The sequence below is a fragment of the Condylura cristata genome, unplaced genomic scaffold (genome assembly GCF_000260355.1).
Source record: "Condylura cristata isolate star-nosed mole 26May11 unplaced genomic scaffold, ConCri1.0 scaffold00008, whole genome shotgun sequence".
Taxonomy (NCBI): Eukaryota; Metazoa; Chordata; class Mammalia; order Eulipotyphla; family Talpidae; genus Condylura; species Condylura cristata.
Genome location: NW_004567109.1, coordinates 1733077 through 1747214, shown reverse-complemented (window position 1 = coordinate 1747214; position 14138 = coordinate 1733077). Strand labels below are relative to the sequence as shown.

Sequence of the window (14138 nt, the reverse complement as noted above, 5' to 3'; positions counted from 1 at the left end):
GTTTATTCATCACATGCTCCCTGCTCTTTGTGGCTTCCTCAGGTCTCCTGGCTCTCCTTCCTGCTTCCTTCCTTCCCTGCTCAGCTCCACCCGCCTTCTGGGTGGGGCAGGGAATCTGGAACTTCCCCTTTTGCTGGGGACCCCCCTGTTACAATAGTACACAGACTTGGGTTTTTCACAACCAATTCATTTAGGTGTTTTTTCTTTTTTTTTTTTAAAGATTTATTTATTTGTGCATACAGAACTGGGGTACAGGCCAGAAGCTCAGGGGAGGCGAGAGGCTTCACCAGAGACAGAGTGGGGAACAGAACAGGCAGATCTACGAAGTACACTGCTGAGGGGAGCAGCGGGCGGGTCAGGAGAGGTCTGCCACACCATGTGGTCACCTCCGGGGCAGGCGGGAATTGAACTCATGCGGAAGCGGCTTTAGATTCTCAGTGCTGTGCTTTAACCCGCTGCGCCACCAGGGAGGGCCTGTTTTTTCTTTTTTAATAAGATTTATTTATTCATATAGAACTGGTGTACAGGCCAGAGATGCGGAGGGTGAGAGGATTCACCAGACAGAACGGAGAGCACAACAGGCAGATCAACGAAGTACACTGCTGAGGGGGAGCAGTGGGCTGGTCAGGAGATGTCTGCCTTGTCAGCCATCTCCTCCGGGGCAGGTGGGAATCGAACTCATGCAGAAGTGGCTTAAGCTTCTTAGTGCTGTGCTTTAACCCCCTGAGCCACCAGGGAAGGGCCCATTTAGGTGTTTTTTTAAATACATAAACTTACTTATTTATGCATACAAGAACTGGGGTGTAGGCCAGAGATGCAGGTTGAGAGCTCTTTACCAGAGACAGATTGGGGTACAGAACAGGCAGATCTACTGCAGTCCACCATGAGGGGAGCAACATGGAGACAGGAGAGGTCTGCTGCGTCCTGTGGGTCAACTCACTCCCTGACTGGGGATTGAACACAGGCATCAGTGGCTATGGATAGTTTCATAGTGCTGTACTTTAACCCCTTATGTTAGAGGGCAGGGAGGGGGGCACTCTGATCCCCCATACCTGTCCACTCTAAATAGGCTCTGCCATCCACTGCAGACAAAACATATAAGAACTTTACTTGAAGGAACTTTAATACCATGGGTGTGCAGTACAGAAAAGCACATAATAAAGTTTCTAAATCAGACACCCTAGATTACCCATCCCCTCGTGGGTAAAAGTCCACCCAAAGGGTATTAGCCCAGAGCAAGGCCTGAAAGCCCACCAGTGTCTAAAGCACCTTCTGGCTGGGACCCATAGAAAAAGGGTCAGAAATGGTCAGACAAGTCTGGGAGGAAGAGAGCACAATCAGAATCAGGGTAAACGCTGCCATAGTCACTTCCCCACGGGTCTCTCACTAGCGTCTGTGTCCCCCCAGTCCAGGGCCAGAAATAAGACAAAGCTTTTCCACATGTCTCTGCTCCATGAGCCCCCTCTGGTCTCCTTTGGCTCCATCCTGCTTCCTTCCTCTTCAGTCTCCTCTCCACATTCTTCTCATCCCTGCTCAGCTCTACCCTCCCTTGGGTGGGGCAGGGAACCAGGACCTCCCCTTTTCCTGGGGACCCCCCTGTTAAATTTATACCACCAGCACCAGGGAGGCCCCTTATCCTTTTCTTTTAATATAGTACTTATTTTTATATTTTTAAATTTACTTTTATTTATTCATACAGAATACAGGCCAGAGGTCAGGGGTAAGAGGTTTCACCAGAGACAAAGTGAGGAGCAGAACAGGCAGGTCTGTTGAAATCCTTGCAGAGAGGAGCTGTGGGGAGATAGAGGGGTCTGCTAAGCCCTGTGGGCCACTCCCTGGCCAGGAGGAGCTCAAGGCTTCAGTGACTGACCTTAGCTTTATCCAGCTTAGACTTAACCCCAGCACCGCCAGAGAGGCCCATCAATACAGTAGTTTTATTGAGATATAAATATCTCACTCTCTCTCCCCCTCCCCCCCACCCATATACATATATATTTCACCTCTTAAAAAAATGAATGGCTTTTAGTATATTCATAGATTTGTATGTTTGAAAACTGAATCAATTTTCAAACATTTTCCTTACACCTCAACTCACTAGCAGTGTCCACCCCACCCCACCCCCTCTACCCCTTCCTCATCTTCCCCTACCCTAAGCTGAGTCTCTCATCTGGGAATTCTCGGTTTGGGCCTTTGTGTACCTAGTGGATCCTGTGGTGTGTGGTCTTCTGGGGCTTTTTTCGCTGAGGAGGCTGCTCAGTTTTGTCCCCAGCCTAGCCTCGCCATTTCGGCGCTAGGCCATAGCCGTTTGGCTCCTCCTGGTCAGTGTTGTCTGTTTCGCAGTGTGGCACCGGCTCTGAAGTAACATTCCCCAGACCTGCTTGCATCGGGGCCGGAGCTTGCCCCTGTTCCCCCAGAGACTTATTACCGCCATGATGAAGCCACAGCTGGGGCAGCCCCGGAAGTGAGCGGGGCACATTCTTTTCTGTCTAGTCTTGACATATTTTCCTTGTTAAATCGTTCCTCTCCCACCCTCAGTTTACCCACCTTCCTTCAGCATTTTGATTCCTTTTTTAAACAGTCACAAGATTTGTTTTCATTTTACTAAGTGTGTGCTGGTGTTATTAACAGTGACTATAACATAATGAAATGAAAATTTGTTGATTAGGCTCTTATTTGCTAGGCAGAAGTTTAAATGCTTTTTATGACTGAACTCATTTAATCATCATAACAATTGTGTGAAATAAATATGGTAATCCCTACCAGTGAATAAGCTCACCTCTCTGAGTATTTATGTGCATATAAACATCTAAACTGCAGGGCAGCAGGACAGAATTGAGGGCACAGCCCGGGGCAGTCATCCTGGGGCTCCAGTCTCCCAGTGGGATTTGTTCCTCTGCTCTCAGCAGGAGAGGACTGGGGGGTATGGGCAGCCTTTCCTTTTGTCAGGCAAAAGTTAGAAAATTCCTTTACTAATCTGAGAAATTTCTTTCTGAATAGATATTTTTTTCATGCTAAATAGTGAGTGGTGAGATGTTTTTGCTGTTTAGGTGGTAGTTTTTAAAAACTGTCCAGGGAATAATCATGTAGAATTGTATCATCTGTAAACCTATATTAAGCTTTTCTATTAACACATTGTTTAGGAAATCCGGATAAAAACCCTAGCCTTTTTACATTTATGCAGAAGCTGTAATGAAAACAACCAGATGCTTCAACTCCTGCTCTTAGGGAAGCCCTAGGGGAGAGCATTTGACCAAAGTGTGGATAATCTAACCATTTGATCTTAGAACAAATTAGGCCCATGAGGTTGAGAGGGGCTCATGGTAAATTCTGTACTACACAGGAGGTGCTGTGGAGTGGCGAAAGAAGCGTTTGTCTCGTACACTTGTTTTCTGTGCTAGATTTGTCCTGTGGCAGAAGGGAAACTTCCACACCAGGGCTAGCAAGAAGCAGGTTAATTGCAGGGACCCGTGTCCCAAGGCTGAACCCTGTGTGCAGGAAGTTAGAGGCGTACACACCTGCGGCTTGAGCTGGCAGTGTCCATGGTCAGCTGTCGCCTGGCCGCATTCCAAGAGGTGAGTGCTGTGGTTGCACTGCAAGGACTGAGTCAGGGTCAGGACCCCACAGGCCCATCCTGCTTCATGGCCGGAGGGTGCTCTAGCAGGAACCAGATTCCTACCAGGGACTGAGTTGCATACCATGGGCTGAGACCCCCGAAAGCGGTTTATCTCGGGTCACCACACTTTGTTCTGACGTGTACTTAGGATGCTTTTTTATAGCTGTAGTTGGATAATTTTTTACTCCAAAATGTGAATCTGGTCATTAATTCCCAGTGGTTGATGTACATGACAGCAACCACGTTTGTGATATAAAATGACACAAGTTATTCTCTGTTGTTGATCCCTGGTGTGCGGGGGCGGTGTCCTCAGGCCTCTGCTTGCAGTGACTGCGCTGGGCCTTGCTGGCGCCTGCCTGTCTCTCCATATTTACATGTTGCTAGACGGGAAGCAACCCTGTCACCTTGTCCGTGTCCAGTCCCAAGACTTGGGGTAAGCTGGGCGTCCTGGCCAGCCTTTGCAGGAGCAGATCCCACAGCCAACCAGGCAGAGCCTCCCCACGCCCCAGGGCTGTGTGGCCCAGCACATTTTGCCTTGAGATGCCCTTTTGGTTACCGAGAGCCTTTTGGATACTTCTTAGCTATTGGCTGAGGCTTCCAGATGAAAGGGTAGTCTCAGGAGTTTTCTCAGCTCTCTAGTCTCACAGTCATTGGTGTGCGCCTCCTGATGATTTTATGTGTTCCATTGTGTTATCACTGAGCCCAAAAAGAATAAGTGTATATTGTGTGAGAGACCTTTAAATTAACCAGCACTGATCTCTGAGGTCAATGTTGCAGAGCCCCACAGAGCGAGGAGTCTGATTAAAACTGACCCACAGTCCACCCCTCTCTATCAGTTGTTAACGTTGAAATAGTTAAAACAGTATAAGGAATTTTAAGCTCTCCTCCAAATCCTACTTTTTTCTCTTTCTGTTATTTTGACAGTTTGTTGCAAACGAACAGCATTTCTGCATAGCAAAACAAGCAGAAATCAAATACTTCATGGACTACAATTATCTAATAGTTAGTGTTCATACAGTCTAACTCAGATAGGCCTTAGCACAGTTATTATGATGGCTATAATTACAAAAGGATGCCTTCGTTTAGTAGAAACTGCCAGATGCAATGCTACTTGATCTAGAAAGGTCACAGTAAAAGGGACATTTAAATTAAGTTATAAATTACAATTGAAGAACAATATTTTGATGTGTGAGACCAGAGATGTCAGAGCAGAGAGATGTAATTCATGGGTTCATTATAGAACAGAGGTTCCTGACAGCTGAGCCATGCCAAGAGGAAAATTTATTTGCAGCATCATGCAGACAGAAAATGGCAGGGAAGATGAGAAGCCAGAGGAGAAACTTAAAGCCTGGTGGAGAGAAGCAGAGCTTATGCTAATGAGACCGCAGAGGTGCTCAGTGATTGCTGTGATGTAAACTAGGCCTGCAGGTTTTCAGTCTTGTTTAAATTAAGGCCTTGTCCTTGCTCTATGAAATAACACACTTTACGCCCAGGCTGGGAGGTTGACTCTCTCACCTCTCTGTCCAGTGTACAGATTTGCTGAAATTCCAGAATTGTTTAGGCAGCAGAGTTAGAGCTTGAAACAAGATTTCCATCCATGGCAGCGTTGAGGAAGGATATAATTTAATGTTTATAGCAGTCCACGAGAAGTTCAATCAGGAGTTAATTAAACTGTAGGCAGTCATTAAGTATTATTTATTCTTTTGAGAAGCTTGCCAGTAAAGCACTTATATATATTAAATTATAGAAAGTAATAAGCAGGGAGTGATTTGTCAGGCAGAGTGAGAGCAGCAGATTTAACTGGGGCAATTATGCAGAAATGTGTTTTTCTTCTCTTGGCCTGGTCCCTCCTTTCTGCTGATCTCTGAGAGGTCAGAAGCTGGGGGCTGGGCCAATGGCCCTGCAATGGCCAGGACCGATGGCCCTGTCACGTGCGGGGTGAGAGTCTCAGGCCAGAGCTGCATGCCTCCCAACACTCCCCACGGTGGCACTTCAGAGTGCCCGCCGCTGTCTCATGCTGTCTGTTCCCTGACTAGCCAGTGGTGGTGTTGGACCCATTTAACAGGTGAAAGCCTGAGCTCAGCTGGCTGGCAACAGAGCTGCTGACAGGAAAGCCGCCTGCCTGTGCCTGCGCCCACTCCTGGCTACAGAAGGCTCTGCCGCTGGTGCTTGTGTGGAAGGGGCTGCTGAGCCAGGGGTGGGGGCCGTGGTGCGACGCTGCTTGAGCCCAGCAGCGTCTGGCTCTGGGGGCTGCGTGGGGGACACTGTTGAGGGAGAGGACTGGGGCAGGAACTCCACATACTCAGGCTTTGTGGGCCCCACCCCCACTCCAGGCCAGCAAGCGCCTTGACACCAAGGACTACAAATCCCGTAGTGTCCTCCCGGGAGGGAGGATGCTGGGAGCTGAGGGTGGGGTCAAGGTATATAAGCGGCCTGCGTGCCTGGGGCTTGGTTTCCGCTGGCCTTCGGTGCTCCTGGGCTCTTGAGCCCGGCGGAGCTGGTAGGATGCTTTCACCAATTTCTCTCTCTTCCTCTCCGTGATTCCTTTTTTCATTTCCTTTGTGTCTGCACTTGGGTCTCAAATTTGGGGTGTGGGGGGTGGGTGTTAGTCCTTTTTTTGGTGTTTGCCCTATAACAGCCCCAAACCAGGAGTTTCTAAGGAGCTGCTCTTGTTTTCAGCTCCAGTGCTCCCCTACCCCCACCCCCACCCCCAAGTCCTCTCCAAGGCTTGGAGCCTGGCTTTGCTCCCCAGGGAGGGGCAGGTTTACCCCTTGGCTGGCTCAGGGTCCAGGTAGGAGTTGCTCAGTAACTAGGGGAGTGGCTGGAGGCCAGAGCCCGGCTCTCCGGCGGAGATGTCCTGCGCCCCTCAGCCTCCGTGGTGGCTCCCTCTGGCTCCTGCACTGTGAGCACCCAACACTGGAGGGGCACAACTTCAGGGTTGTTTGGGCATGCCCAGGGGTGGAGAACAAATGGGTAGAAAACAGAAAAGCAGGCCAGTTCACAGTGGAAGGGCTCAGAGGCCCAGGCATAGTGGAGAATCCTGCTGGTGCCCTGATGCCAGGCGAGCTTGGGGAGCAAGTTGGGGGTGTGGGGAGGAGCGTGACAGGGGCTTGGCAGGCCTCTGCTGCTGCTGCTTCTCTGATAGTGGGCTGCGCACACGCTCGCCAGTGACTGGCAGGTGACAGGGCTCAGGTAAAGTGCTCTCCTGTCAGTAGCTCGCAGAGGCTCTTGAGGTAAAGGATGTTCAAGGCTCAGTTAAGGAGTGTATCTAGGGTCCTGCTTTTTACAGTGAACTCTCAACAGTTCCAAAGTGGTGTCCTTGACTGTACTGTACGTTAAAATCGCATTTGCCCCCGATTCCGGGGGGCCTGGCCTGGCTGCAGACCAACGGAAAGAGCTTTCATTTCCGCCCCTCCAGGCTACAAAGTAAAGCTTAAGACAGTGGTGGCTTCTCCCTCCTGCTTCCCTGCTGTTCTTTGAACAATATTCTCAGTAAAGTAACAGTATCGGGCTGCTTCACGGAGTCTATCCACTGTGTACCTGTCGCTGTGTGGCCAGGCCCCGGGCTCTACAGTCAGAACCAGTGGTCTTTGCAAGAGGAGGCTATTGCGTTGCTCTGTGAGGGGTATTTCCAACAACAGCTTGTGCAGCACCAAGAGCCATCATGCTGGTGCGCTTTTCCACCCCAACTTGAGTGGCTCTTGTTCAGTTTTAGTCACATTGGGGAGGGGGGCACACATGTCTACTCACAGTCACCTATGAAGCAGGTCTCTTCTAAGGGGCTTACTTGTGAGACATGCAAGGGGCAAGAAGGCACTCTGGGGGCCCTGGAGTCTGCATGTGACAGCGGTGTTGCCAGGGACAGCTCTCAGTGACCTCGCAGGCCACACCCTCTCAGGCTGGTGTCTGACTGTGCACAGCGGCGGGTGCCTGGCCCCAGGAGCTGCTCAGGCTGATCCCACTCGGGGTGTGGTGGAAGGGGTGAGGGAGGGGTGTTCCGAATGCCGCTAGTCTCCCCGCGGGCTCCAGAGGTAGCGCTTCATGTGCAGTTCTGTGGGCCACAAGGCCTGCGGCTGGAAGTCAGTCTGTTAGGTAAGTAAGGGCTAGACTGCTTCTCTAAGATTCCAGGGAAGCTGTGGGGGGCGGTGGGAGCAGGGTAAAACTGAGAAGCTGACTTTTCAGGAAGATTTCCTCATGGTACCCAGGGAGAGGGTGTGCCAGAGGGCCCTGACCCCACTTTTGAACTGACTTTTGTGGTTATTGCTGACAGCACCATGATGTCCTGACTTCATGTCTTTAGTGACAATTTTATCACTGTTGATAAATAATCCCACGTTTTACTTTTCAAATATGTCCTTAAATGGATGTGCAGAAGAAGGTACTTACTTACAAGTATTTTTCTGGTTTATTTCACCAGAAGTTGAAGAACAGGAAGTCCCTCAGCACAGAGACAGGGGTCAAAGGAAAGCAGGGGTTGCTGCCCTGGTGGCGGCGGCGGTGGTGGTGGGGAACAAGAGCTCCCACCTCAGCCCCACCTGCTCCTTTAGGGACAGGTGTGATCTGGAAGCTTAGTTAGTAAGGGAGTGTGAGTGCCTGTGTGTGGGTGGAGGCTGCCACTCACTAGATATTTAACCAGGGAATGCCCTGTAGGCAGTAACCAGACCAGCCTGAGGTTCCGGGGGTCTCCAGCTGGCATCTGAAGTGCCCTGGGCTCCCCAAAAGGCAGGAAAGTCTGAGCAGAGACTGGATTTACCTCATTCTCTCTGCTGTTCTTGAAGTAGACCTGGTAATCTCACAAGTAATTGCCTGCTTTCTGCTATGGAACATACAAAAACTTAAAATTTTCTATAACATACCAGAATTTTGATCAGATTTCCTAAATTATTAACTCCAGTAGTTATAGTTGAACATTGTGTTTCTTTATCTGAAAAGGCTGCTCTTCAAAATGTTGATAAAAATTGAAAATATAGAGAACTTCTTTATATTTCTCCCTTTTAAAGTAAAACAGGGCCCTCCTTGGTGGTGCAAGGGGTCAAGTCTCAGCACTGTGAAGCTGTCTGCAGCCACTGCACCCCAGCCAGGGAGTGGCCACAGGGCACAGCAGCCCTCTCCTGTCTCCCCGCTGCTCCCTCAAGCAGTGTGTTTCAGTAGATCTGCCTCTTCTGCTCTTCACTCTGCCCCCTCGGGAGTCCTCTCACCCCCTACACCTCTGGCTTATATTCTAGCTAAATTTTAAAAGAAAATAATAAGACTAATGCATGTGTGCCAGGTATAGTTCTAGCAGTTTACATCTGCTTACCAGTACCAGTCTCATAATCGCCCTTAAAGAGGTAGATGTTTTGATACACATTTCTAAAGGTGATAAAATTGAGATCCAAAAAGGATATAAGACCCTTGCCTGAGGTCACACACGGGGTGAGTAGTGGGGGCCCCTGAGCCCGCAGTCTTCTAGTGCTTTTCTTAAAATCCAGTGTACTGTAATTTATGAGAAAGTGTTCATTTTGCCACAAGCTCTCCTTTAAAAAGAATTGTGATTTCCGACCCTCCCTGGTGGCGCAGCGGGTTAAAGTACTGCACTGAGAAGCTAAGGCCACTTCCGTATGAGTTCGATCCCCGCCAGCCCTGGAGGTGACCACATAGCACGGCAGACCTCTCCTGACCCGCCCGCTGTTCCCCTCAGCAGTGTACTTCGTCGATCTGCCTGTTCTGCTCCCCACTCTGTCTCTGGTGAATCCTATCACCCTCTGCATCTCTGGCCTGTACCCCAGTTCTATATGAATAAATAAATAAATCTTTAAAAATAAAAAGAATTGTGATCTGACCAACTTGAATCGATTTCACACTATCAATGAAATACATGCTTTTTATAATTAAGTGGGCAGCAGGTTCTCCTTTCGTTCTGGGAGCCATTTGTTAAGCTCTTACTCTAGATCCTCCTCCTATCACAGAACTTGGCAAATACCTATTCAGAATATTGGGCAAAGTCTGAAAATCTAACTTGCCATTTTAATCTTTTAATGCTTCTCAGGGAAGTATTACAATATTTTCAGACATTTGCAAGACACAGTAATACTTTCATGCAGCCTAACGGTGCATATCACAGGACTAGCTCCCCATACCCCGCCTTCGCAGGGTCGCGTCCCCTTGGCCCTTCTCCCTGCAGCCCGCCTGTTGGGGCAGTTGCTGCAGGCCCCTCTAAATCGGGGCCCAGTGCCCAATTCCACCTGGGTTGGAGGTGTGTGGTTTGCTCAGGTGCTTTCCTGTTAGTGCTGACACGGCCCGCTCTGTGGCACCGGCGCAGGGCTCCCTCCCGCCGCCAGTCGGCAAGCTGGGACTTCAGGCTGGGACTTCGTAGGCAGCAGCCCACTGGCTGGGAGAGACTGCGGTGTGCGTCTCAGTACTTGCACGGTTCCCTGACGGTTGTCCGTGACGCTGACAGTCGCCACCTGGGCTGTGGGCATTTTGTGCTGCGTGGAGGAAACTGCGCGATCCCTGGGTCCTGTGCACCGGCCTGGGCGATAGTAAGTGCTGGCCCATAGCAAGGGCGACACGCCCTGATGCTGTCTCTGCTGCGTCCCGCCCCTTGTGAAGTCCTGGTGCTGAGAGTTCCTCAGATGCCCATGCCCATGTGGAAGGAGGGGTGGAGGAGAAGGGCCCATAAGGACCGCTCATGCTGGGCTCTGCCTGCCTCCTTGTTCCAGCTCGCCCGTGGCTCGAGGCCACAGGCAGGCCGCAGAGAGCTGGGCCGGTTTCCTAAACTGAGCCAGAGGTTTGATTGGCGCCTACGCAGGGCCTCCAGGTGAGGGCATTCAGGCTTCACATTAGCAAGGGTTTCTGGAATACCACCCTGTGCCACTGGAGAGCGAGTCCTGGCCGAAGCAGAGTCTGGTCTGTAAGGGAAGGCAGATTCCAGTGGGGATATTGAGGGGCAGCTATAGTTGGGGAGCAGGACGGAGAAAAAGGCTCTTTCTGCTACTTCTGTATGTCAGCTGTGTGTTGAGACTCAGAACTCGTTGTGGATAGGCTCGCGGAAGGCGGCAGAGGAGGTCCGTGGTGGTGGCCACCGCGGGTGGGAAAAGACGGGAGAGAAGGCTTCCCAGGCCGAGGCGGAAGCAGAGTCCGGTCGCAAACGATGTGTGGGTAAACCAGCGTGCCTCGTGGGTGCGGCCAGTGCGTGCTCCGAACCTGCCTCTTTGGAAAGCTTATGCTTCAGGATCAGCGAAGAGTGTTAGTGGAACTGCTACAGTTGATTTTTTTTTTTTAAATGCTAAAGAGAAAGAACACCATTGAGTGTCCGTAGGTCATGTTGGAGGAGACAGTTGTGGGTGGGGATCCCTTGGCCGAGTGGGCCCTGGCGTCAGGGAGCAGGAGCTTCCCCCAGGAACCAGGGAGACCTCCGTGTGCGGTGCGCTGGCTTCTCACCCAGGCCTCCGCGCAGGTCTCCTGCTCCCTGAGCAGCCTGGCAGGTGGTGGGCGGCGGGACCAGGCCACCATAAGTGTCTCTCCCGTCCCTGCGTTGGGCTTCCCTCCTGGAGTTTGCTTCCAGTTCCAGTGTCTACACTGCACTCACCAAAGTCCTTTTGTTTCAGCTCCACGAAAGCGGGTACGATGCTGGCAAAGCACTGCAGCGCCTGGTGAAGAAGCCTGTGCCCAAACTGATCGAGAAGTGCTGGACTGAGGACGAAGTGGTGAGCACGCGGCTGGCCTTCGGGTCTCCCCCTGGGGCTGGCCTCTGGCCGCCCCAAAAGCCCAGCCCTGTGGGCAGAGCATGCGGCCCTTTTTATCAAGGGAAAACGCCTTTAAGCCTCTCACTTCCTGCGGGGGAGCGTGGGCTCTGTGGGGGTGGACAGTGTCTCCCTGGGTTTCCTGAAGGAGCGGAGAAGCTGAAAGTTACTCTTCAAAAAAGCTAATTTTGGTGGGTTGGCTTTGGTGTGCTCACTCTGCTGCCACCCTGCTGTAGGCTTGTGGAAACAGACTGACACATACCTCCCAGCAGCGCTGACCGCTGCGCTCGCTTTGTGGGCTGGTAAGACCCTCTGGCCCTCAGGGCATCAGTCAAAGCAGGGAGCAGAGGCTCGACTGAATGTAGGTAGTGTATAGCTGTGGCCCACGGAAGGGAGTGGGAGAGGGATGGGCCCAGGAGCGCAGACTTGCAGCCTCGGGTCCCTCCCAGGAGCCAAGAGACCTCCCGCGGCTGCACCCCCATCTTGGCCCTTGGAGAAGTACTGCTGATTGGAGGGTACTGTTACCGAGTTCCTGTGCTTCCACAGATGCAGTGGTAGCTGGGTGCTGCTGCTCGGCCTGTAGGCTTATGGCATTAAGGTGGAGGCTGGCTCTGACAAGACGTGCTGATTGGTGTCTTCAGTATGCCAGGAAAGACGAGGGATTCTGTGTGCTGTCTGGATCCTGCTGTTTTTGTTTGCTTGAAGCAGCACTGCAGATGCTTCTTTTGTGCCGGTGTTGTCTAGGACGCACAAGGCCCCTCTGCACAAGACGTAGGACTTGGAAGGTCTCCGCAGGTGGGGCTTGGGGTGGGGTCGGGGTGGGAAGGGCCTCACAAGGACCACTGAGTGGAGACACTAGAGAAGCAAGAAGGTGAGCTTCTTGGATACCAGGAAAGAACAGCCTGGCCCGCTCCACATCAGCGAGACTGTGTCTGCAGGTGGTGTAGGAGGGGTGGTGGGGAAGGCGGCGGTGGGCGCGGCGTCAGCCCTTGCTGTTGACGTGAGCGGGTCCCCGCCCGGTCTGGCGGCCCTGTCAGCATGGCTGCCCGGCTTGCCCAGGCCGCAGGCAGCGCTGGTGTCTTGTCCCCTGTGGGTAGATAGTAGAGCCAAAGAGAATTAGTTCAAGGAGTGGTTGTGTAGAGGACTTGGGTGGAAGGTATTCTAGTCATCCCTTAAGATTCCAGGTTTTTATAACGAAGTTTTGTTTTGAAATGAAATTTCAGAATCCCTGGGGGTTTAGTAAAGAGATGAAAACATCTTAAAGATGGTTTCCAATTTAAATTCCTACAAAATACTTCTGTGGAAAAAGACACAGGTTTGGAGGAAGCAGTAGTGTGCGCCTGGGGTCCTTTACCACACCGCAGGGCCTGCTCAACTCTGCCTGCTCCTTCCCGGCCCTGCTCCTGGGCTGCTGCCCTGCCCTGCCCGTGCCGCCCGCCCGTTTCCAAGTGCCAGGCTCTGAGCTGGCCACCACTCTTCCTTCTCCCCTCACCTTTCAGGTCCCTTGGAATTAAAAAATGCCAACTAAACAGCAAGCTTTCCGGCTCAAAGGAAAGCTGGTGCCTTTTTCCTGTGGGCGGCCAGCAAGTGGGGACTCTGAGATACAGTGGGTGGAGGAGGTCGTGAGCATCAGGAAAGTCCTCCTGGACTCTGGAATAGGAACCGTAGCTCAGAGGCGCTGGCTTTGGGGGTTGCATCCCCGGGGCTGGAGGGTACCCACATGGGTCCCGCAGGCCTGTCCCATTTTCATCCCTTACCTTTGCCTGTCTCGGTGCAAATTCTGAGAAGTGGGTGGTGGTTGCGCAGCCTCGAGAGCCCTGGGATCCCGTAGCCCCTTCTGTATGGGGGGAGTTAAGCTCTATTTCCTAAGGACCTCGAAAGTGAACCAGAGAGCAACTTAACGGTGGACAGGCTGCAGCAGGCAGCTCATGAGCATGTCCAGAGCCCGTCCTGGGGCTGCGTGCACGGTGAGGTGCGGGCACCAGCGAGATGCGCCGGGCTTGGCTCGTTGGGACTGTGGGAAAATGCCTGCTCAGTGCTTGGCCCCTTCTGTGGAATTCCACATTTTTCCTGCCCCAGGAATCACAGAGAGAAGCAAAACAAATGTGTTGTTACTAAAATAAGTTCACAGCCTAACTCCCCCACATTTTCCCAGCTCAGTTTTCCGCATGCTGCGGCAGGTTATTTTTAAACTTCACTGCCCCCTGCACCCAGCTGCTGGGCTGGCTGCAACAGTGTCCTGACTGCTGCTGGCCTGCAAGTTGCTGGCTGAGGCCTGTGTGGGAGAGGTGGATAGCGCCCCCCTTGGCAGTGCCTCCTGGCGCTCCTGGGGCTTCTGCTCTTCCTAGACTCTCGCCGGCGGTTCAAACTCCAACCAGTCCCGGGCTGAGACAGCTCCTCTCCCCAGGTGGGTCTCCTGCTGGCCTCTGGGCTGGCCTGAGTTAGTCCTTGGCCTCTGTCCACTGGCTTCTGAGTGCCCAGCTGACTGGCTTCCTTGCTGAGTGGATGGCCCTTAGTTGTAAACCTAAAGTGGGGACTTAAGACTGCTATGATGATGTTGCCCTGTGCGGGGCTCTGGGATGCTGGGAACTGTGGATTCAAGGTTAGTGCTCTGAAAGATTCTGTTCTGTAGTTACTTTTGCCTGTGAGCTGGCATTTTAGAACCATGTTAGCTAGTCACTGGGAATCAGCATCAGAGAGAAACGCTTTACCCCCAAGGCTGCCCGTAAACAATCTACTTTGGAAAAGCTCCCAAATTAGGACTATTTTTAATAAGTACCCAGCCTCTTCCTTGGTCTTGA

The 14138-nt window shown here is 51.9% G+C and overlaps 1 protein-coding gene across 1 annotated transcript in view; it reads left to right on the top strand.

Annotated features, from left to right (window-relative positions):
* RERE (arginine-glutamic acid dipeptide (RE) repeats) overlaps window positions 1–14138 on the top strand; it is a 193365-nt gene that overhangs the window by 107958 nt on the left and 71269 nt on the right. Inside the window, exon 10 of the mRNA XM_004679306.2 lies at window positions 11203–11301. Coding sequence (XP_004679363.1) covers window positions 11203–11301 — 99 coding nt within the window. The remainder of the gene's footprint in view (window positions 1–11202; window positions 11302–14138) is intronic.